The 22,065-nt window shown below is 42.1% G+C and overlaps 1 protein-coding gene across 1 annotated transcript; it reads left to right on the forward strand.

Annotated features, from left to right (window-relative positions):
- The first annotated feature begins 19,231 nt into the window (after window positions 1-19,231).
- NEUROD6 (neuronal differentiation 6) lies at window positions 19,232-20,245 on the forward strand. The gene has a single exon (XM_040432866.1). It carries the CDS (start codon window positions 19,232-19,234, stop codon window positions 20,243-20,245), a length of 1,014 nt encoding a protein of 337 aa, XP_040288800.1.
- Window positions 20,246-22,065: the final 1,820 nt, after the last annotated feature.

The following is a 22,065-nucleotide window of genomic DNA, read 5'->3' on the forward strand; positions in this document are numbered from 1 at the left end:
GGGTGTCTTCTTTCCGAAATAGGGTCACATGTGGGGTATTTATACTGCCCTGGCATTTTAGGGGCCCTAAAGCGTGAGAAGAAGTCTGGAATATAAATGTCTAAAAAATTTTATGCATTTGGATTCCGTGAGGGGTATGGGGAGTTCATGTGAGATTTTATTTTTTGACACAAGTTAGTGGAATATGAGACTTTGTAAGAAAAGAAAAAAAAATTTAAAAAAATTTCCGCTAACTTGTGCCAAAAAAAATGTCTGAATGGTGCCTTACAGGGGGGTGATCAATGACAGGGGGGTGATCAGGGAGTCTATATGGGGTGATCACCCCCCTGTCATTGATCACCCCCCTGTAAGGCTCCATTCAGATGTCTGTATGTGTTTTGAGGATCCGATCCATGTATCCGTGGATCCGTAAAAAACATACAGACGTCTGAATGGAGCCTTACAGGGGGGTGATCAATGACAGGGGGGTGATCAATGACAGGGGGCAATCAATGACAGGGGGGTGATCAGTGAGTCTATATGAGGTGATCACCCCCCTGTAAGGCTCCATTCAGACGTCTGTATGTGTTTTGCGGATCCGATCCATGTAACCGTGGATCCGTAAAAAACATACGGACGTCTGAATGGAGCCTTACAGGGGGTTATCAATGACAGGGGGGTGATCAATGACAGGGGGGTGATCAGGGAGTCTATATGGGGTGATCACCCCCCTGTCATTAATCACCCCCCTGTAAGTCTCCATTCAGACGTCCGTATGTGTTTTGAGGATCCGATCCATGTATCTGTGGATCCGTAAAAAACATACGGACGTCTGAATGGAGCCTTACAGGGGGGTGATCAATGACAGGGGGGTGATCAGTGAGTCTATATGAGGTGATCACCCCCCTGTAAGGCTCCATTCAGACGTCTGTATGTGTTTTGCGGATCCGATCCATGTATCCGTGGATCTGTAAAAAAAATACGGACGTCTGAATGGAGCCTTACAGGGGGGTGATCAATGACAGGGGGGTGATCAGGGAGTCTATATGGGGTGATCACCCCCTTGTCATTGATCACCCCCCTGTAAGGCTCCATTCAGACGTCCGTATGTGTTTTGCGGATCCGATCCATGTATCCGTGGATCCGTAAAAAACATACGGACGTCTGAATGGAGCCTTACAGGGGGGTGATCAATGACAGGGGGGTTATCAATGACAGGGGGGTGATCAGGGAGTCTATATGGGGTGATCACCCCCCTGTAAGGCTCCATTCAGACGTCTGTATGTGTTTTGCGGATCCGATCCATGTGTCCGTGGATCCGTAAAAAACATACGGACGTCTGAATGGAGCCTTACAAGGGGGTGATAAATGACAAAAGGGTGATCAGGGAGTCTATCTGGGGTGATCACCCCCCTGTCATTGATCACCCCCCTGTAAGGCTCCATTCAGACGTCCGTATGTGTTTTGCGGATCCGATCCATGTATCCGTGGATCCGTAAAAAACATACGGACGTCTGAATGGAGCCTTACAGGGGGGTGATCAATGACAGGGGGGTGATCAATGACGGGGGGGATCAATGACTGGGGGATGATCAGGGAGTCTATATGAGGTGATCACCCCCCTGTAAGGCTCCATTAAGACGTCTGTATGTGTTTTGCGGATCCGATCCATGTATCCGTGGATCTGTAGAAAACATACGGACGTCTGATTTGAGCCTTACAGGGGGGTGATCAGGGAGTCTATATGGGGTGATCACCCCCCTGTAAGGCTTGATTCAGATGTCTGTATGTGTTTTGCGGATCCGATCCATGTATCCGTGGATCCGTAAAAAACATACGGACGTCTGAATGGAGCCTTACAGGGGGGTGATCAATGACAGGGGGGTAATCAGGGAGTCTATATGGGGTGATCACCCCCTTGTAAGGCTCCATTCAGACGTCTGTATGTGTTTTGCGGATCTGATCCATGTATCCGTGGATCTGTAAAAAACATACGGACGTCTGATTTGAGCCTTACAGGGGGGTGATCAGGGAGTCTATATGGGGTGATCACCCCCTTGTAAGGCTCCATTCAGACGTCTGTATGTGTTTTGCGGATCCGATCCATGTATCCGTGGATCCGTAAAAAACATACGGACGTCTGAATGGAGCCTTACAGGGGGGTGATCAATGACAGCTGGGTGATCAATGACAGGGGGGTGATCAGGGAGTCTATATGGGGTGATCACCCCCTTGTAAGGCTCCATTCAGACGTCTGTATGTGTTTTGCGGATCTGATCCATGTATCCGTGGATCCGTAAAAAACATACGGACGTCTGAATGGAGCCTTACAGGGGGGTGATCAATGACAGCTGGGTGATCAATGACAGGGGGGTGATCAGGGAGTCTATATGGGGTGATCACCCCCCTTTAAGGCTCCATTCAGACGTCTGTATGTGTTTTGCAGATCCGATCCATGTATCCGTGGATCCATAACAAAACATACGGACGTCTGAATGGAGCCTTACAGGGGGGTGATCAATGACAGCTGGGTGATCAATGACAGGGGGTGATCAGGGAGTCTATATGGGGTGATCACCCCCCTTTAAGGCTCCATTCAGACGTCTGTATGTGTTTTGCAGATCCGATCCATGTATCCGTGGATCCGTAAAAAAACATACGGACGTCTGAATGGAGCCTTACAGGGGGGTGATCAATGACAGGGGGGTGATCAATGACAGGGGGGTGATCAGGGAGTCTATATGGGGTGATCACCCCCTGTCATTGATCACCCCCCTGTAAGGCTCTATTCAGACGTCCGTATGTTTTTGCGGATCCGATCCATTTATCCATGGATCTGTAAAAAACATACAGACGTCTAAATGGAGCCTTACAGGGGGGTGATCAATGACAGGGGGGTGATCAATGACAGCTGGGTGATCAATAACAGGGGGATGATCAGGGAGTCTATATGGGGTGATCACCCCCCTTTAAGGCTCCATTCAGACGTCTGTATGTGTTTTGCAGATCCGATCCATGTATCCGTGGATCCGTAAAAAAACATACGGACGTCTGAATGGAGCCTTACAGGGGGGTGATCAATGAAAGGGGGAAGATCAGGGAGTCTATATGGGGTGATCACCCCCCTGTCATTGATCACCCCCCTGTAAGGCTCCATTCAGACGTCCGTATGTGTTTTGCGGATCCGATCCATGTATCCGTGGATCCGTAAAAAACATACGGACGTCTGAATGGAGCCTTACAGGGGGGTGATCAATGACAGGGGGATGATCAATGACAGGGGGGGGATCAATGACAGGGGGGTGATCAGGGAGTCTATATGAGGTGATCACCCCCCTGTCATTGATCACCCCCCTGTAAGGCTCCATTCAGACGTCCGTATGTGTTTTGCGGATCCGATCCATGTATCCGTGTATCCGTAAAAAACATACGGACATCTGAATGGAGCCTTACAGGGGGGTGATCAATGAAAGGGGGAAGATCAGGGAGTCTATATGGGGTGATCACCCCCTGTCATTGATCACCCCCCTGTAAGGCTCCATTCAGACGTCCGTATGTTTTTGCGGATCCGATCCATTTATCCATGGATCTGTAAAAAACATACAGACGTCTAAATGGAGCCTTACAGGGGGGTGATCAATGACAGGGGGGTGATCAATGACAGCTGGGTGATCAATAACAGGGGGGTGATCAGGGAGTCTATATGGGGTGATCACCCCCCTTTAAGGCTCCATTCAGACGTCTGTATGTGTTTTGCAGATCCGATCCATGTATCCGTGGATCCGTAAAAAAACATACGGACGTCTGAATGGAGCCTTACAGGGGGGTGATCAATGACAGGGGGGTGATCAATGACAGGGGGGTGATCAGGGAGTCTATATGGGGTGATCACCCCCCTGTCATTGATCACCCCCCTGTAAGGCTCCATTCAGACGTCCGTATGTGTTTTGCGGATCCGATCCATGTATCCGTGTATCCGTAAAAAACATACGGACATCTGAATGGAGCCTTACAGGGGGGTGATCAATGAAAGGGGGAAGATCAGGGAGTCTATATGGGGTGATCACCCCCCTGTCATTGATCACCCCCCTGTAAGGCTCCATTCAGACGTCCGTATGTGTTTTGCGGATCCGATCCATGTATCCGTGGATCCGTAAAAAACATACGGACGTCTGAATGGAGCCTTACAGGGGGGTGATCAATGACAGGGGGATGATCAATGACAGGGGGGGGATCAATGACAGGGGGGTGATCAGGGAGTCTATATGAGGTGATCACCCCCCTGTAAGGCTCCATTCAGACGTCTGTATGTGTTTTGCGGATCCGATCCATGTATCCGTGGATCCGTAAAAAACATACGGACGTCTGAATGGAGCCTTACAGGGGGGTGATCAGGGAGTCTATATGGGGTAATCACCCCCCTGTAAGGCTCCATTCAGACGTCTGTATATGTTTTGCGGATCCGATCCATGTAGCCATGGATCCGTAAAAAACATACGGACGTCTGAATGGAGCCTTACAGGGGGGTCATCAGGGAGTCTATATGGGGTGATCACCCCCCTGTCATTGATAACCCCCCTGTAAGGCTCCATTCGGACGTCTGTATGTGTTTTTCGGATCCGATCCATGTATCCGTGGATCCGTAAAAAACATACGGACATCTGAATGGAGCCTTACAGGGGGGTGATCATTGACAGGGGGGTGATCAGGGAGTCTATATGGGGTGATCACCCCCCTGTCATTGATCACCCCCCTGTAAGGCTCCATTCAGACGTCCGTATGTGTTTTGCGGATCCGATCCATGTATCCGTGGATCCGTAAAAAACATACGGACGTCTGAATGGAGCCTTACAGGGGGGTGATCAATGACAGGGGGATGATCAATGACAGGGGGGGGATCAATGACAGGGGGGTGATCAGGGAGTCTATATGAGGTGATCACCCCCCTGTAAGGCTCCATTCAGACGTCTGTATGTGTTTTGCGGATCCGATCCATGTATCCGTGGATCCGTAAAAAACATACGGACGTCTGAATGGAGCCTTACAGGGGGGTGATCAATGACAGGGGGGTAATCAGGGAGTCTATATGGGGTAATCACCCCCCTGTAAGGCTCCATTCAGACGTCTTTATATGTTTTGTGGATCCGATCCATGTAGCCGTGGATCCGTAAAAAACATACGGACGTCTGAATGGAGCCTTACAGGGGGGTGATCAATGGCAGGGGGGTGATCAATGACAGGGGGGTGATCAGGGAGTCTATATGGGGTGATCACCCCCCTTTAAGGCTCCATTCAGACATCTGTATGTGTTTTGCAGATCCGATCCATGTATCCGTGGATCCATAAAAAAACATACGGACGTCTGAATGGAGCCTTACAGGGGGGTGATCAATGACAGGGGGGTGATCAGGGAGTTTATATGGGGTGATCACCCCCTGTCATTGATCACCCCCCTGTAAGGCTCCATTCAGACGTCCGTATGTGTTTTGCGGATCCGATCCATGTATCTATGGATCCGTAAAAAACATACGGACGTCTGAATGGAGCCTTACAGGGGGGTGATCAATGACAGGGGGGTGATCAATGACAGGGAGGTGATCAGGGAGTCTATATGGGGTGATCAGGGGTTCATAAGGGGTTAATAAGTGACGGGGGGTGGGTAGTGTAGTGTGGTGCTTGGTGCTACTTATTACAGAGCTGCCTGTGTCCTCTGGTGGTCGATCCAAGCAAAAGGGACCACCAGAGGACCAGGTAGCAGGTATATTAGACGCTGTTATCAAAACAGCGTCTAATATACCTGTTAGGGGTTAAAAAAAATCGCATCTACAGCCTGCCAGCGAACGATCGCCGCTGGCAGGCTGCAGATCCACTCGCTTACCTTCCGATCCTGTGAACGCGCGCGCCTGTGTGCGCGCGTTCACAGGAAATCTCGCGTCTCACGAGATGACGCACGGATGCGTCCAGGAGGAATGAATTGACCGCCTCCAGGACGCATCCGTGCGTTAGGCGGTCCGGAGGCAGTTAATTTGGGTCGAGGATCATCTAGTGTCTTGACGGACAGCCAATTGGATCCTCTGGCTCAGTGCTGATGAAATTTTTTGGGGTCGTCCACTTGACTTTTTTGTTCCATAACCCTCTGGATCATTTAAGAAATTCCAAATGACTGTCTTACTGCGTCCCACCTCAGCAGCGATGGCGCGCTGTGAGAGACCCTGCTTATGCAGTTCAACAACCCGACCATGTTCAAAAAGGAAAAGGTTTTTTTTTGCCTTTTCCATCACAATGTGTGACTACCTGACAGAAAATGACAATGAATCCACATCTTTGCAGAGATTTGGCCTTTTAAAGGCATGTGGTCCTAAAATTTGGATCAGCTGAAAAACAGCCTGTTTCAGTCTAATCGTTATTTTCAATTAATTGAATGCTCAAAAAATGTTTTGTCTCACTCTCATTTCTTCTTGTTGCATGTTGAAGCTCTACTTGGAACCTTGTTAAGCTAGGGTGGCTGAAGTGGTTAAGGCCCCTTACTGGTGCTGACTGCAGCCTCATAACCATCAGATGGCATCTGAGACTGAAGGGCTTCAAAAACAAAAAACTTCTTCAAATACCTCGTCTCCTTGAACGCCACAGAACTGCTCGTTTGGACTTTGCAAGAGAGCACCAAACATGGGACATTCAAAGGTGGAAGAAAGTTTTATTCTCTGATGAGAAAAAAATTAACCTTGTAACCTTGATGGTCCTGATGGTTTCCAACGTTACTGGCATGACAAGCAGATCCCACCTGAGATGTTTTCTACGCGCCACAGTGGAGGGGGCCCCATAATGGTCTGGGGTGCTTTTTCCTTCAGTGGAACAATGGAGCTTCAGGAAGTGCAGGGGCGTCAAACGGCCGCTGGCTATGTCCAGATGTTGCAGAGAGCATTCCTCATGCCCTCGTCTGTGTGGTAACGACTGGGTTTTTCAACAGGACAACGCTACAGTACACAATGCCCGCAGGACAAGGGACTTCTTCCAGGAGAATAACATCACTCTTTTGGCCCATCCTGCGTGTTCCCCTTATCTAAATCCAATTGAGAACCTTTGGGGATGGATGGCAAGGGAAGTTTACAAAAATGGACAACAGTTCCAGACAGTATATGGCCTTCGTGCGGCCGTCTTCACCACTTGGAGAAATGTTCCCACTCACCTCATGAAAACGCTTGCATCAAGCATGCCAAAACGAATTTTGGAAGTGATAAACAATAACGGCAGAGTTACTCATTACTGAGTTCATGTTTGGAAGTTGGATTTCTGTTTTGGGGGGGTTTAGTTTTTTTTTGGAGGTGTGGTCCTAAACTTTTGATCAGCTAAAAAACAGCCTGTTTCAGTTTATTCTTTGTTATCATTAAATTGAATGCTCAAAAAATGTTTTGTCTTACTCCCATTTCTTCTTGTTGCATGTTGAAGCTCTACTTGGAACCTTGTTAAGATCCAGCCATGCTAAATATGATTTTTTGCCATTTTTCAAGTGGTCTTAAACTTTTGATGAGGACTGTATAATCACCAAACTGTAGATGTGCAGCGTTTCTTAGCACTTACTGTACATTTATGGTATGAGCTGGAATGGTGTAGAGGGAAGTCCTAAAACAATACACTTCTCATGGTTTTTATATGTTACTTTATCTAGTTTTGCACCAAAGGGTCAGTGTACAGCATACTGCATCTGGAGCAATTTCTGTAATTAAATTGAAACTTGAATGCAATATTTACATATTCGAATTATTGCAATCCAGTATTATTATTTAATATAATACAATATATAGGAGGAAATGTTTTACTATATCAGACATTAAGGAAATGTATATTGTGAGAGCAGATTATGTGAAAAAAAGAATAGAAACATAAGATCAATGAATAAGCAGGACAGTAAAAATAATGTACTTTTGTTGGAAAGAAGAGAAAAGCAGATGGCAAGTGAGGAAAAAAACAGCTGAAGACAACAACAAAGATTAATTTGAACAAAAATGCTAGAAGGGAGGGAGCAAAGAGCAGAGACAGGGTGTTTCTGTGGAGAGAAAAACAAAGCAGGTATCATACACCACTACAGACTATGCATATGCATGGTACAAAATGGTACAAAACAAGACAAACATATACATGGACTTTACTGCATATACACAATTAAGTCACATTATTAGGACTACCAGCTAATATGCAGAGTAACCGGGCAGGGGCAGCAGCTAAATGGACATAGCTGCTGGAAGTTGTGCAGGGGGGAAACCACATAACAAACTCAACAATCAGCTTGGTCCCACAGATGCTCAATTGGGTTCAACTCTGGGGAATTAGGGGGCCAGGGTAGTACTTGGAGAGCCTGATCATGCCCTACCAACCAATTTCAGCCATTTATAGCCTTGTGACATATCACATTGTTTTGCTTGAAGATCCAATCTGCCCCAGGGAAGACAATCAGCATTTTCTAGTTGCAGATGATCTGCAAGAATGAATTAGTTGAGAATGCCTTCCACATGAATGAGTAGACCCAGAGAATCCCATGAAAGCACTCTCCAGACAAAGGTGTGACCATCAGCTTGTTTTATTTCATAAATGGTTGCAGGTGTTTTATTTGCTGATGTTTCTTGACTGTCATGCCAACATTCATCCATTTGATGAAGCAAAGAACGTGACTCATTGGAGAAGGCGACCTTTTGCCAGTCAGTGTAATTCCAATTCCATTACTGCTGCAAAAATTGAAGCAGTTTCTGCCAATGCAACTTTTTTTTAGCAAAGGTGTAGTGACCATCAGTTTGCTTCAATGTCCCATAGTAGGGTTCACTGAACTGTTGTTTTAACCACAAATCTGGTAGCCCTCTGGTTCATTTTGGTGGTGATCTGCTCCCCTGTAGTCAACTTCTTTAACATCTATGTTCATATAAAAACTGAGTAGATTATTTGGCAAAGTACCTAGTTAATTATCAGATAGCTGATATGACTTCTAGACATAGAGGTAGGCCAGCCAGTATCCTCATTTCCTAGGGAGCCTTCTTCTTAAAGTCACAGAAAATACCCCCATAATCAATCATCTTGTAGCATCTTGCTGCTGAATATATTATATATAGTTGAATTCTTCATGTTTAAACCATCTTAACACAGAATATGCTGATTTCTGTGAGCTAACTGACTCACAAGTTGTCACAATGGACAATTGCTAATTAATTGATTTCTAAGTCGAATATTAGGTTACTTGGTTAGAACAGATCACGTTTCATCATTATCACAGATAATGATAGATATTACCTACTGTATATATAACTGAGATATTTCTGGATCCACCACTCACAACAGGTGATATAACAGCTTATCTGCCCCTTCCTGACGTCTGCACATGTCATATAGCATGCCTAGTCAACTTTCCTATATAAGTCAATGAGTTGTCTATAGACCATGGTGGCTGCTGTATAGCAGATCTCCAAATGCTGTTTACAGATCAGGTAAGATGGCTGCTACCATATTTTTGTACAGAAATAAAAAATCTACAATCACAAAATAGGTGACACATTCTCTTTAAGGCTAACTTGTCACATTGAAAATGCAGTTAAATCTGCAGGCAGCATGTTGTAGAGCTGAGGAGATTGATTTATAGTTTTGTTAAAGATCTAGGAGGGACAGTGTAAAATGGAAACTGTATTGATTTTTGTGTATTCGGTGTGACTAATCTGATGCTGCGATCCAGACGCTGGTAAATGTCTGTGTCATGGCATCAATAAAACTGCCTAATTAGGTACAGATGGGGGACTGGAAAAAAAGACCCCAATATAGTATGTGACAATAAGAGCAAGTATGCTCTGATTGATGGGAGGACTGATTGAGCTCAGTTCACATTTGCATCGGACACTGTCATGAGCCTCTCTTGATTCCATCAAAAATAAGGGACAAAATAGTGCAGCATGCTGAGCTTTCTTATCCAGTACAATGCTGGATTTTCTAATAGAAACAGGATCCTGTTATAGTCGGTGGGATCTATCAAGTGGCATTCATTTTAGAGATTAACTCATTTCCTGAAATTAGTTTCAGGTCAGATTCGTCAAATTGCTAAAAAAAAATATTTTTTATTTGTGTCTGAATCGTTTCTACACAAATCAAATATGCTCCAACTGAGCTGAAAATTGGTACATAAAACTCCAAGGTCTCCTAGAACTTTTTTTCTATCTTTTTATTATCTCTTTTTTAATTTTTTTTTGCTTTTTCTCCCCCTTCCCTTTTATGCACGCAATTACAGCCATTGCAAATAATGTCAGAGTGATACTGACAAATGTAGCTGTAACACCCCAGAGGTGTGTTACAAATCTCTTTTACCCCGCTACAACCTGTTAAGGGCATTAACTTTTCCATCTAATGCAATTTTACAGTATATCCTCACAAATGTGCATTATAAGCCTTGCTAAATGTATTTTGTTGTCATTCTTCATGTTCACCAGCAGATGGCAGCAATGTTAGCAGGGACTTAAGTCAGTTTGGTGTTTCTAGACTGGAATAGTTCATTCCAGTTTAGCTCCACCCTCTGTGAGCAGAGTGTATTATCCCAAATCCTGCCTCATGGGGAAGGAAGGAAGTTAAGTTAGTGTGTAACCCACCCCCTGCTAGGGGTAGGGTGTGCGTGTAGGAGCTCCCAGATATAGGGAATCCAGCCAGGATCTTGTCTCAGCTGAGACATTGATCATTATCCCCAGCCTGAGCCTTGCAGCCTCAGCTGGAAGAAAGCAAGCAGACCACTCCAGTTCCAGGAAGAAGCATACCCTGAGACAATAGCTGTGAGTACCGTCCAGAGACCCAGGAGAAGACATATTCCTCCTCAGCTAGTCAGTCCCCAGACAGCAGAAGATAGTAAGCGCAGAAGCCAAATTCCTGCCACATTACCGAGCTAACAAGCCGACGTCCTTTTCCTGCAAAAGCTCGAGCCACATGATAGAGCAGAAGATATATTCCTGCCACACATGGCCAATACCTGCTGGGACCAAAGACTATTGCTGTACCTTGCTTGGATGAAAGCTACTACCAGTAAAGACAAGTTTGAACCTTACCAAAGGTCGGATCTCAATTACTGCTGCAAATTCCTCTATTACTCCTACTAGCAACACACTCAATTTTTTGCAAGTGAGCCAGGATCCAGGAGTCCAGTCTTACCCAGCTAGGAGACATCGTTGACACTATTACTACCACCATACAGAGACATTACACCACTCTGGCATTCCTAACCTGGTACGTGAGTTACAACACCTTAAAGGGCCCTGTGGCAGTGGCAGTGTACCCTGTGCACGCTGCAATTGGCGTCACGAACTAAACTATAAACTATCACCTACACCTGACCTAGCCATTGCATAACTTGGCGTCAGAGTGCATACCCCGGTCCAGCTCACCGCATAGCTATGTGTAAATGCATAGTTGACTGTGTTAAGAAACATCATGTTTGAAAACACACTGTGCCATTGCATGTGTTATGCTTTTTCATATTAGAAACCTTTAAAACTTTGTAATTTATTTAGGACAGATAGTGTTTAAACACACACAGTTTTATGGGGAAAAAACAGTGGCTTGCTGTAACCAAGCATCCAAAAATGATGTCTTAGTGGGGGCAGATGATACACACATTAATGTCATAATATTGAGTGGCTTGCTCTGCTCAACCATCCAAAAATTATGCGTTAACAGGGTCAGAATGCCTGACCATATTTGTATATACAAAAATTGTCAGAAGATACAGTGGCTTGTTCTGAGCGACCCTAAAAAAATTCTCATTTTTAAAGGGGTTTTCTGAGATTTTTTAACTGATGACATATCCTCTGGTTAGTTCATCATGATCTATTTGGTGGAGGTCATACCCCCAGACCCTCGCCAATATACAGTTTGAGAAGGCACTAGCACTCGCAGTAGCACCATGGCCTTCTCTCAGTTCACCCTACACAGCGCTGTGCATTGTACAGCGATTGTGCTTGGTATTACAGCTGAGTCCCATTCAGTTCAATGGCGCTGATCTGCGCCTAGGCCATGTGACCAATGAATATATTACCACATGAAATGATCTGTGAGAAAGCCTTTGCACTACTGTAAGCTTAGGTGGCTTCTCCCACAGCTGATAGGAGGGGTTCTGGGTGTCAGACCCAAACCAGATACTGATTACTAAAACAAATCTTGAAAAACTTATTTAATTGGAAGCAGCAACAGTACAGCATGAATGTGGAAAGGTTTGGGTAATAGTTGCATGTGTCTGCAATATTAGTGGCAGCAGTAGCAGCACAGCCTGGAACAGACAAGGCAGTAGATATGTGTGTGGCTGTTACTATGGGTAGTAGTAGTAGCAGTGGCAGCTATGTAGTGGTAATGGCAGTAGTAGTAGGTGTAATAAAAGTGGCAGTGGCGGGGATTAGCAGCAGGGAGTAGCAGCAGAGATATGATGGCAGGCAAACAGCAGCAATGGCAGAAGAGGCAGCAGCAGCCATACAGTACAGACCATGATGGTAGGCAGGCAGACAATGGCAGTGGCATGATGATGGCAGCAGCAGTCATAAATTACAGAACATTATTGTAGGCAGGTAGACAGTGGAAGTCTTATGGAACATGATGGTAGGCAGGCAACGGCAGTGACAGCAGTAGAAGCCATATGGTATGGAAATTGATAGGCAGGCAGACAGTGGGAGTGGCATAATAGGGTATCGTTAGCGAGAACAAATCTATTCATCAACCTCAGCTGCAGGTGTGTGAAAATCCTCATGGATCCAGGCCTTGTTCATTTTGCCAAAAGTAATTTTTAGTACACTGGTGAAGGTCAATTTTGTTCGTTTTGGGTGTCACATTGCCACCTGCTGCACTTAATACCTTCTCTGAGATGACACTGGAGACTGGACAGGACAGTACAGAGAGAGCATACTGGGACAGTTACAGCCACTGTTCCAATCTTCCTGCCCAGAAGTCGATGGGGTCAGGGAAGACGGTAAGCACTGGAGAAAGGCCAGGTTCCAGGTAGGACTGAACCTAGCTATTTAGGCGGTTTGTCACCATTTGCTGATTTGCATAAGCCTGTTGCAGCACATGGAAAAATTTCTCCATCATGTTGATGATACTGAACTGGCTGCTGCTGCAACTTCTGCTGCTTGTGGTAGTGAAGACAGCAGGAAAAGGGTGACTTGAAGAGGAGCCACTTGACCAGGCACACGGCCAGCAGGCGTTTGCATGTTGAAAGCTGCGGCAATACGCGTACACAGTGTATCCTGATAATAAAGTAATTTGGCCTCCCTTTCAACAACAGGAACACTTTCCCCCTTTTTGCTTTGATAGCATGGGTCTAAAAACATGGCTTTCCAATAACTATAAGATTGCTTGATGGTAAGAATACAATTCTCATTACACAGCCAAGCAAGCACACAGCTTACTATTCTCGCCAACATGCCCGAGGACCCAGTATTTTCTGGCTCTTCCACCAACTGAGATGATTGGTCATTATGGTCAGTGATGTCCTCATCATCAGCCTCGTTGTCCTGCACAAGCAACACCTAATCCTCTTTCTCTTTTTCTTTCCTCAGTAGCAGCTCTTCATCCTCCACTTCCTGCTCCATAGAACTTTCTCCATTAGGGTCCATAACAACTACAGGACAACCAGCAAAATGCGTAAGCTGTTCTTCTTCTGCCGTCCCTTGTAACATTAGTGTGAACGTCTGTTCTCAGATAAATATCAGGAGGATATCATGGGCATACATAGAAATCACTGAGCCCCATAGCAAGACATCCCAATTACCCATTCCGGGCCTCTCTCTTTGCTCCATGAACTGTGCTTGCTGCTGTGTGTTATATTGTATGCCATCAGGGCCAAATGGGGATTACAAAACAGCACTGGCACCCAAAAGAGATAATAGATGCAATGTATAGAGGTATATAGTATATACAGCAGTGTATTAACATGTGAGGTACAAAGTATAAATTATAGCTCGTACCTCACATGTGAGTCCACTGCTTAGTACAGTCCTTAGTAAAGCTAGATTACTGGCTTGTGCCTGAAATTGTTTTTTGTCAAACTCTGATACAACATATCCATCCAGGCCACAAGTTATGGACAGAATGGTAACTCTGCTGTATCAGCATAAGGAACTGTCTGCCTAAGGCTACCTGATTGGCCGATCCAGGCTGTCTGTCAGCCTCCGTGCTGATGAGGGTAAGCCCTCCCCTCTATTTTCTCCCAGTGTCATGTGATCCATCCTTACTGCAACTATCTGACTGCGCTGCTGCTATTCCGCTATTTCTACATGCTCAATGGTTTTGTAGCATATATTTCATAATGTGTATAACAAAAAGGTATTTATTGTACAGCAATTTATTTTGCACCATTCAATTTTTTGCAATTGCTTAAAGAAAGTATACTTTTGTTTGTATCCTTAAAAAAAACATACAATGTACTGACATATAGAGCTATATCTGTAGATACCAGTATATTATTCATGTAAAGACTATAATAGTGGAGCCTGTGGCTCGCTGTAAAGAGTTTCTGCCTCCCATACAGTAGGTCCTAGGTTTGAGACCCAACAAAGACAATCTGAAAGAAAATACAGAAAGTTAAATATACAGGAGTAATCCCAAGCACTGTCAGAACAGTGGAGTGCTAGACTGCACCTGCAGAGCAGAAACTTGGCTACTGAACTGCTGGTAAAAAAATTAAATACTAGCACTGATCTCCTGCCACAAATACTGGCTAAGCTGGTGGTTTAATTGCCAGGTCACAAATCTAATCTTCCTCCCTGTACTTTGCAAATATAGAGCCACCATTACCCATGTGCTGTCTTCTTCCTGTTTTGTCTCCTTTCCCCAAGCCCTTTCCCATCCATGCTTTGCCTAGGTTTTAAGGGCAAAAAGAAGCAAGTGGTGCTGGGAATTGTAGTCAGGTGCTGATGCATGCTGTTGTGAATCTCTATTTGGCATTAGAAGCAATATCCACTGTACACAATTGCCCATATTTACTAATGTGTCTGCTCCAAAAATCTGTCTAAAAAGTGGCACAATTTGGTGCATCAAAGGTTTCTAAACTTTTTGACGTGCTTGACAAGGAAGTGTGGCTTAGTGAAAAGGGGTGGAGCTTTTCAGGCAAGGTGTTGTTGCTAAGATGCACCATTTTAAGTCAAAATAGTTTTAAGCCAACCAATAGTTAACATACAATCTGATAGTGTCTATCCCTGCACCACATTTATCATCAAGCCTGAGCCACTATGATAAAGTGGTGCAGGTCTAGATAGCCGGTCTAAGATGACGCCGTCTTTAGGATAAGTAAATCTGGGCCAGTGTTTTCCCAACAGGTGTCACATATATATTATATTTTATGGGGGTTATTCATCAAAGATTGTTGTTTTATGCTGGCCTTTGATAACCCCCTGAGCTGTTGAAGGATGCGCCTAAATTATGACAAGATGCAGGATTCATCATAAACTAGGAGCATAGTCCGCCAGTCTGTACACCTAGATTAAAGTAGATTTGAATTGTCATTTATTCCCCCACTACTTCCCCACACCAACTGACTCTCCAGTGAAGAGGGTGGTGTAAAAACACCACATGTGCCTAAATTTAGACCTTTAAAAAGTTGCACAACAGGGACGTGCAACTTTTTTATGCTAAAAACTGTCAATGTGCAATGATAATTGTCACCCTATGTGTTCATGTGTATAACTCCAGGAGAAGGAATTTTAAATAATGGTTTCCAAGGACAATAGTGCTCACAACAAAGATGGCAATATTTTGTTCCTTCCTCTCCAATGCAAATTCCATTGACTTTTCCAATTTTCTAAATGGATTTTAACACACATTTTTAGGTAGGGTTCTTTAATGGTTAAGCTGGCTATGCATCCAGAATTAATTATGATCTAACTGACAATGCTTAACATGCAATGAGAAGCTTTAGAAATAGTATTCTCATAAAGTCCCTGTGAGTCTAAAGTGTCCAAACAGTTTATACCTAGAATTCCATTGATCTTCGAGGATCGTTTAAATCTTTGAAGACCAGGCAAATAATTTTTATGTTATGGCATTCTGGAGGTCATTGTAAGAGGTCTTTTCTGCTTTCATTTGGCACCATCTTGGGTTTATGCTACGCTGCAGTGTGACCTGACACAGCACAGTGGGTGCCCGGAAGAAGACCAGGAAACGTTGAGTACAACCAGTGCTAGCGGCGTTACACTCACAACTCCCTGTGCCTCCTGCATACTAATGAGTGTTTCCATAATGAATGCACTCATTAATATTCACTTTATAAGATGCACTGCCATTTTCCCCCCACTTTTTGGGGAAAAAAGTGTTTCTTATAAAGCTAGAAATACAGTATGTTAATGATAACAATACATTTTTGTTCATTATGACTACATTACAAATGCTATTGACTCAATGCAGGGAATGTATTAAGATTGGCATTTTATACAACCGTCACGATCAGAAGGAGTATAATAAGGCCTCTTAATATCTTAATAAATTTGGTCCATTACTTGGCAGTCTGTGCATCAGGAAAGCAATTCTAGGTCTGTCATTTTCACCAGTTTTGGGTGTAAATTACAATAAATATATCGTTTTGTGGATATTCCACCCCTTTTGCTAAGTTTTTGCTGCTAAAAATCACAAAAAAGTCACAAATGTTTGCATAAAACGTGCTTGTGCAAAAATTATGCAGGGTTGCATGTAAAAAATAAAAATAAAAAAAAATAACCTTGCCCTCAGTGTCTCCTACAAGGCTCAGAGGGAACTTTTCAATGCAGCTTTTTTTAAATGCCGGATTATGGTTGAATCCTACATTAGCCTACTGCATGTAATTATTGTGAAACACCTGTCCAGTCTAAAACTGTAAATGGTAATAACATCACATCAATCTTTAGTATGCATTATCTACCATTCTACAGCATAGCATCGGAATAACAGGCTTCTAGTTGACCAGTCCAATGCGATAAACTTCTTGCTATGTATTCAGGGCATTATACAATAGAACTATTTTCTGGGATAGACCAATACTGTATGTCTTAAGCATGTTACTACTGCCAAACAGACAACCACTTCCCCTGCAGAGAGAAGTAGGACAGTGGATACCTGGGACCAAGTTAACTACTAATAGATACTCGACCACAAACCAAGAAGTCCTGTCTTTGGTCAAGCATTAGTTAGTTATGCTTGATCTCTGGTTGCGATTTCCCTGCATTTCTCTGTAGGGAAATGAGCTGCCTGTCAAATAAAGTATTCACTAAGTAGTTTGCATGCTGACAGGTTCCCTTTAAGAAAAAGGGAAACTATCTAATCATAAGTTCTGTAAAACAGTAAATAAAATATTAATTTGTTCACTTAGTCATTAAAATAGGTAATTCGAAATTTTAGAGTGCAACATGACACCTTTTAGAGTGCACTATCAATACTGGTGGTAGCACATATCTTGAGGAAACTATACAGTCCACTGAATGTAACTTGCAGAAACATAATGCTTACATTAAATATTTATTATTATTGTGAATTTCAATTCTTCAATTTTCATGTAAGGAATCAAATAATAGCATCAATAATACATACATCTAAAATACTGTGTAGAGGGAAAAAATTGTTAAATCAGCAATATATAATAATATAATATTTTTAATGCATTTCAACAACTGTACATGTGATTGCTGTACAGTACATGGTGAGGCCATGTTTTCTGGATTATTAATCAAACCATGTAAATTTGCTTGTTGTCCCTGCTGTTCAATTCCCATAATTATTGTCCCTGTTAATAAATGTTTTTGTATTCTTTAGAATGTTAAGATTTATTTTTAAAAACTAACTACAAAGCATAATTTCAGTTTAAAAAAAGCAATTATTGTGTAAGATGCCATCCCCTAAATCAATAATGGGTTAATTTCACGTAGGCAAAGGAACAAATTCACCTCATTCCATCCTGTGTCATTTGGAGATAAGAACTTAGCATTGGCACCACTGCCTTCTATTTAATATGTCCCTAAAGATTCCTTGGGAAAAAAGGAGGTGCTCTGATTGAACTGCATAGCCTGTATGTGATATGCTAGTGCAGATTTTTTTTTTATCAGTCTAACCTTCTGCATTGATACATGAATGCTGGTACCCACTTACAGGGATGCCAGATGATCAGTGCAGAATAAAGGTCTCAAGGGAACGCATCATGTGGTTCTCTGCCCTGTGACGTCACTAGCAGATGGCATGGGTACCAGCTCTGGCAGTTGGCATCAATGTCACTTTTTTAGAGATCAATGAGATACACACATATCTAGACTCCTGGAGACAATGCGACATTCGGACTGATTGTGAAGGCGAAAAAAATGAAATCTGGATGTTGATAGAATAAGTCTGAAGGTAAACCTTTTTATTCTTTACTATATAGTATTAAATATCATTGTATATAACATTTTCACATTGTAGTTTTTGCTAATATGTATCATTATACATCATTTACTTTCTTATGATATGTTCTTTTTGTCCATCATATCATGACACAAGTAGTCATGTAGGTTAATCTGCATCAGTATTATAGAATGCTTTCATAATTGCATAATGAAGGGATTGTGTTACTAATTGCTTGTTCATTTAGGCACAAGGGGTATTCATGTGTTTTTCACTGCATGCGTTCTCATGCTCTGACTTTATATACAGATTTCTGCTTACTCTCACCTTCCTGTAGATATTAGACAATATTTCAATATAATATTGAGTAGTGCCAGATTGTGTCTAGGTAAGGAGCAAGCAGGAGATTCCATAAACGCTTGTTATAGCTACTCACCATTTCCTTTCTGTTTTCCTCTAGTGATACCTCAAAGGATAAGAAGGTGCATTATTTTACTCTAAAATGAGTTTTTTTTCCCTTTTTTATTGTAAGATTTCAAAATTTGCTTAGAGGGAAAAGATGATCATTTCCTAAATTTTTAAAAAGTGTTTTCAAGTAAAAATTCTTGCTTTGGGCAATGCAAACTTCTTTCATTTAAAGTATATGTCTGTTAATAAACAATACTACAAATATAGATTACCTACAATCTGATGTGTTGAAACTATAGACAATTTTACAAATTTGTCAAGGATTTTCATACTATTATTTGCCAAATGTTTACTTTGAACTTGACATATTTTTAATGATATACACTTCAAATAAATGTTGTGAAAATGAAGCACTGTATGAAATGTCTAAGTTATCTTATAGTTAGGTTTATTGTTAATATCTGTGAATATTGCTCTGTCGTTTCAGGTGATTTAATTCTAAGCAGCAATGTTAACACTTCCATTTGATGAATCTGTTGTGATGACGGAGTCGCAGCTTTGTAGAAAGTATGTGCGGGAAAACGAGGAGCAAAAACCTGCAAAGAAAGTAGAAAGCTGTACTCAACAGATAGTGTCCCATGGGAAAAATATCAAAAGAACACCTGAAGAGGAAACAGAACAAGAAGAAGAGGAGGAGGAGAAGGAAGAAGATGATGAAAATGGTTTGCCAAGGAGGAGGGGGCCAAGGAAAAAAAAGATGACCAAGATCCGGTTTGAAAGGATTAAATTACGACGAATGGAAGCCAATGCAAGAGAAAGGGGGAGAATGCATGGCTTAAATGATGCCCTGGACAGTTTAAGGAAAGTTGTGCCCTGCTATTCTAAGACACAAAAACTGTCTAAAATAGAAACTTTGAGGCTGGCCAAAAACTATATCTGGGCTCTCGCAGAGATCCTGCGTATTGGGAAGAGACCAGATTTGCTCACCTTTGTACAAAACCTATGCAAAGGTTTGTCTCAGCCAACCACAAACTTGGTGGCTGGGTGCCTGCAGCTCAATGCCAGGAGTTTTCTCATGGGTCAGAGTGGCGAGGCAGTCCATCATGCAAGATCCCCATATACTTCTATATACCCTCCATATCACAGCCCTGAGCTTAGCACCCCACCAGGTCATGGGAGCCTTGACAATTCCAAGCCAGGAAAGCCGTATAATTACTGTAGTACTTATGAATCTTTTTATGAAAGCACGTCTCCTGAGTGCACAAGCCCTCAGTTTGAAGGTCCCTTAAGCCCTCCCTCCATGAACTATAATGGGATATTTTCCCTCAAGCAAGAAGAGGCTTTGGACTATGGAAAAAATTACAATTATGGCATGCATTACTGTGCAGTGCCAGGCAGGGCTCCCCTCGGGCAGAGCTCTATGTTCAGGTTGCCTACAGACAGCCACTTCCCTTATGACTTCCATCTGCGCAGCCAGTCTCTCGCCATGCAAGATGAATTAAATGCAGTTTTTCATAATTAATGAGGAAAATGAATATAAACAGTGGTCATTCACCTCCCTCCCCCAATCTAATTAAGATAAAGCAGATGCTTGTTCACACAGTAATTGACACGGCTCGATTAAGGTATCACAGCGGTCCCAAAAGTGTGTTTTAAACTTCTGTGCTCTAGTTCATTTGTTTTTTTTTCTTGTAAAATGCTAAATTTGTTGCCATATTTAAAAGAAAACCTATCACTCCTGATCCTTTAATTAGTTGAATACTGTGATTTTGCCCTGCACTAAAGCCGTATTTTATGTTTATTTGTTAAGCAATCTGTTAAGTGATAAAATAAAGAAATGTACACTATACCATTCCTATGTCTATATTAATTACACAGAGACAATTCAAGGCAATGACATGGCAAGCCGTTTTCTGCCAGAAGGGGCTGTAGACCATTGAAAAGAAATGCCTCCCAGGCAGGCCTCATTGTCAATGAACAGATTAGTGACTGCATAACAATGCACAATTCAAGCTCAGTAGGTCCCGAATGAGAAAGTTAAGCACGTACAAGAAAAGTTCAAAATAACAGAAAATTGTGACATTTTCTTAAGAATAGCTAAAAAAAAAAAAAAAAGGAATTGTTCCCAGCAAAAAATAGGTCTAGAAAAAAAAAAACTGTTATTCTCAGAATAGTAAATCAGTGGACGCAGATGGCTGGGGATCAAGTGTAAGATTCAGAATTTTTAATTAATAGGTGTTACAGACCATCTCACCAAAATGCATCACTACTCTGCATAGATTAAATGAAATCTAAAACACCGCTAGGAGTTTACTTTGGCATCACTCTCACAACATATGTGCATACAAACTACAAGGATTTTTTTTTAACTTATATTAACACTTCAGAACATATGGTAATGCAGTGCAAAATAAGATAATAATAATAATTAATATTAATAATAATAATAATAATTAAACATATACAGGAGGATAAAACCAGGAATTATGTTATTTGTTTTACTTATTAGATACTGAAATGAAATCTAATATACTTTGATTTTCTATATATACATATCAACTTTTAATATACATGTAGTTTATAACAAATATTCCATTTATCAAAAATATTAGCTATATAAGTTATCTCTCATATCTGAAATATCTTAAATATTAGTTTTAATGTGTGTGTGTGTGTGTGTGTGTGTGCACACTTAGGTCTAAAAGTTATATATATGAAAAAAATATTGAAACTATTAAACATTTTAGTCCTGTTATTGCAGAGGACGCAGAGCTGAGTTTGTCAAATATAGCAAAGCTTCTTTTTTTTATAAGCCATTCTGTTTCTGATGGTTTTTACATAGAACCAGCAGGAAGCGTTTTTGCATTATTTCATCTCAGATCATTATAATGGTGTATGAACAATGCAGTGCCAAAGATACAAATGACACATTAAGCTTTGCCATATCTAATAACGGAAAAAATACTGTCAGATCTTTAAGTTTTCGAGTTGCTGCTTCATTTTCTGGCTGTTTTAGATTCAGTATAGATCTGAGTCTGTGTCTGAGTTTTAAGAGCCTATCACTAATTTAATCCTGTCATTTTTTAAAACAAAATGCTGCCAAATTTGTTATAACTAGGCCAAGAAAGTCAATTAATTTACACAGACCTAAACCTTGTCACTAAACTTTTTGTTCACTTCTAGACAACAAAAAGAGTTTACATTGCTAATGTGCATTATTATTGTAATAAAAACAACTGTATGAAAAGAGAACATATGTATATGTTGTCTGAGATAAGCAAGTTGGGTGAGATATGAATGTGATTTTAAAATTTTCTGAAATAACTAAAATATAGGATAAAT

Source organism: Bufo bufo, chromosome 5, assembly GCF_905171765.1.
Source record: "Bufo bufo chromosome 5, aBufBuf1.1, whole genome shotgun sequence".
Taxonomy (NCBI): domain Eukaryota; kingdom Metazoa; phylum Chordata; class Amphibia; order Anura; family Bufonidae; genus Bufo; species Bufo bufo.

Excerpts from the sequence above, each read along its gene's own strand:
- NEUROD6 (XM_040432866.1), top strand. The coding sequence starts at position 19,232 with ATGTTAACACTTCCATTTGATGAATCTGTTGTGATGACGGAGTCGCAG.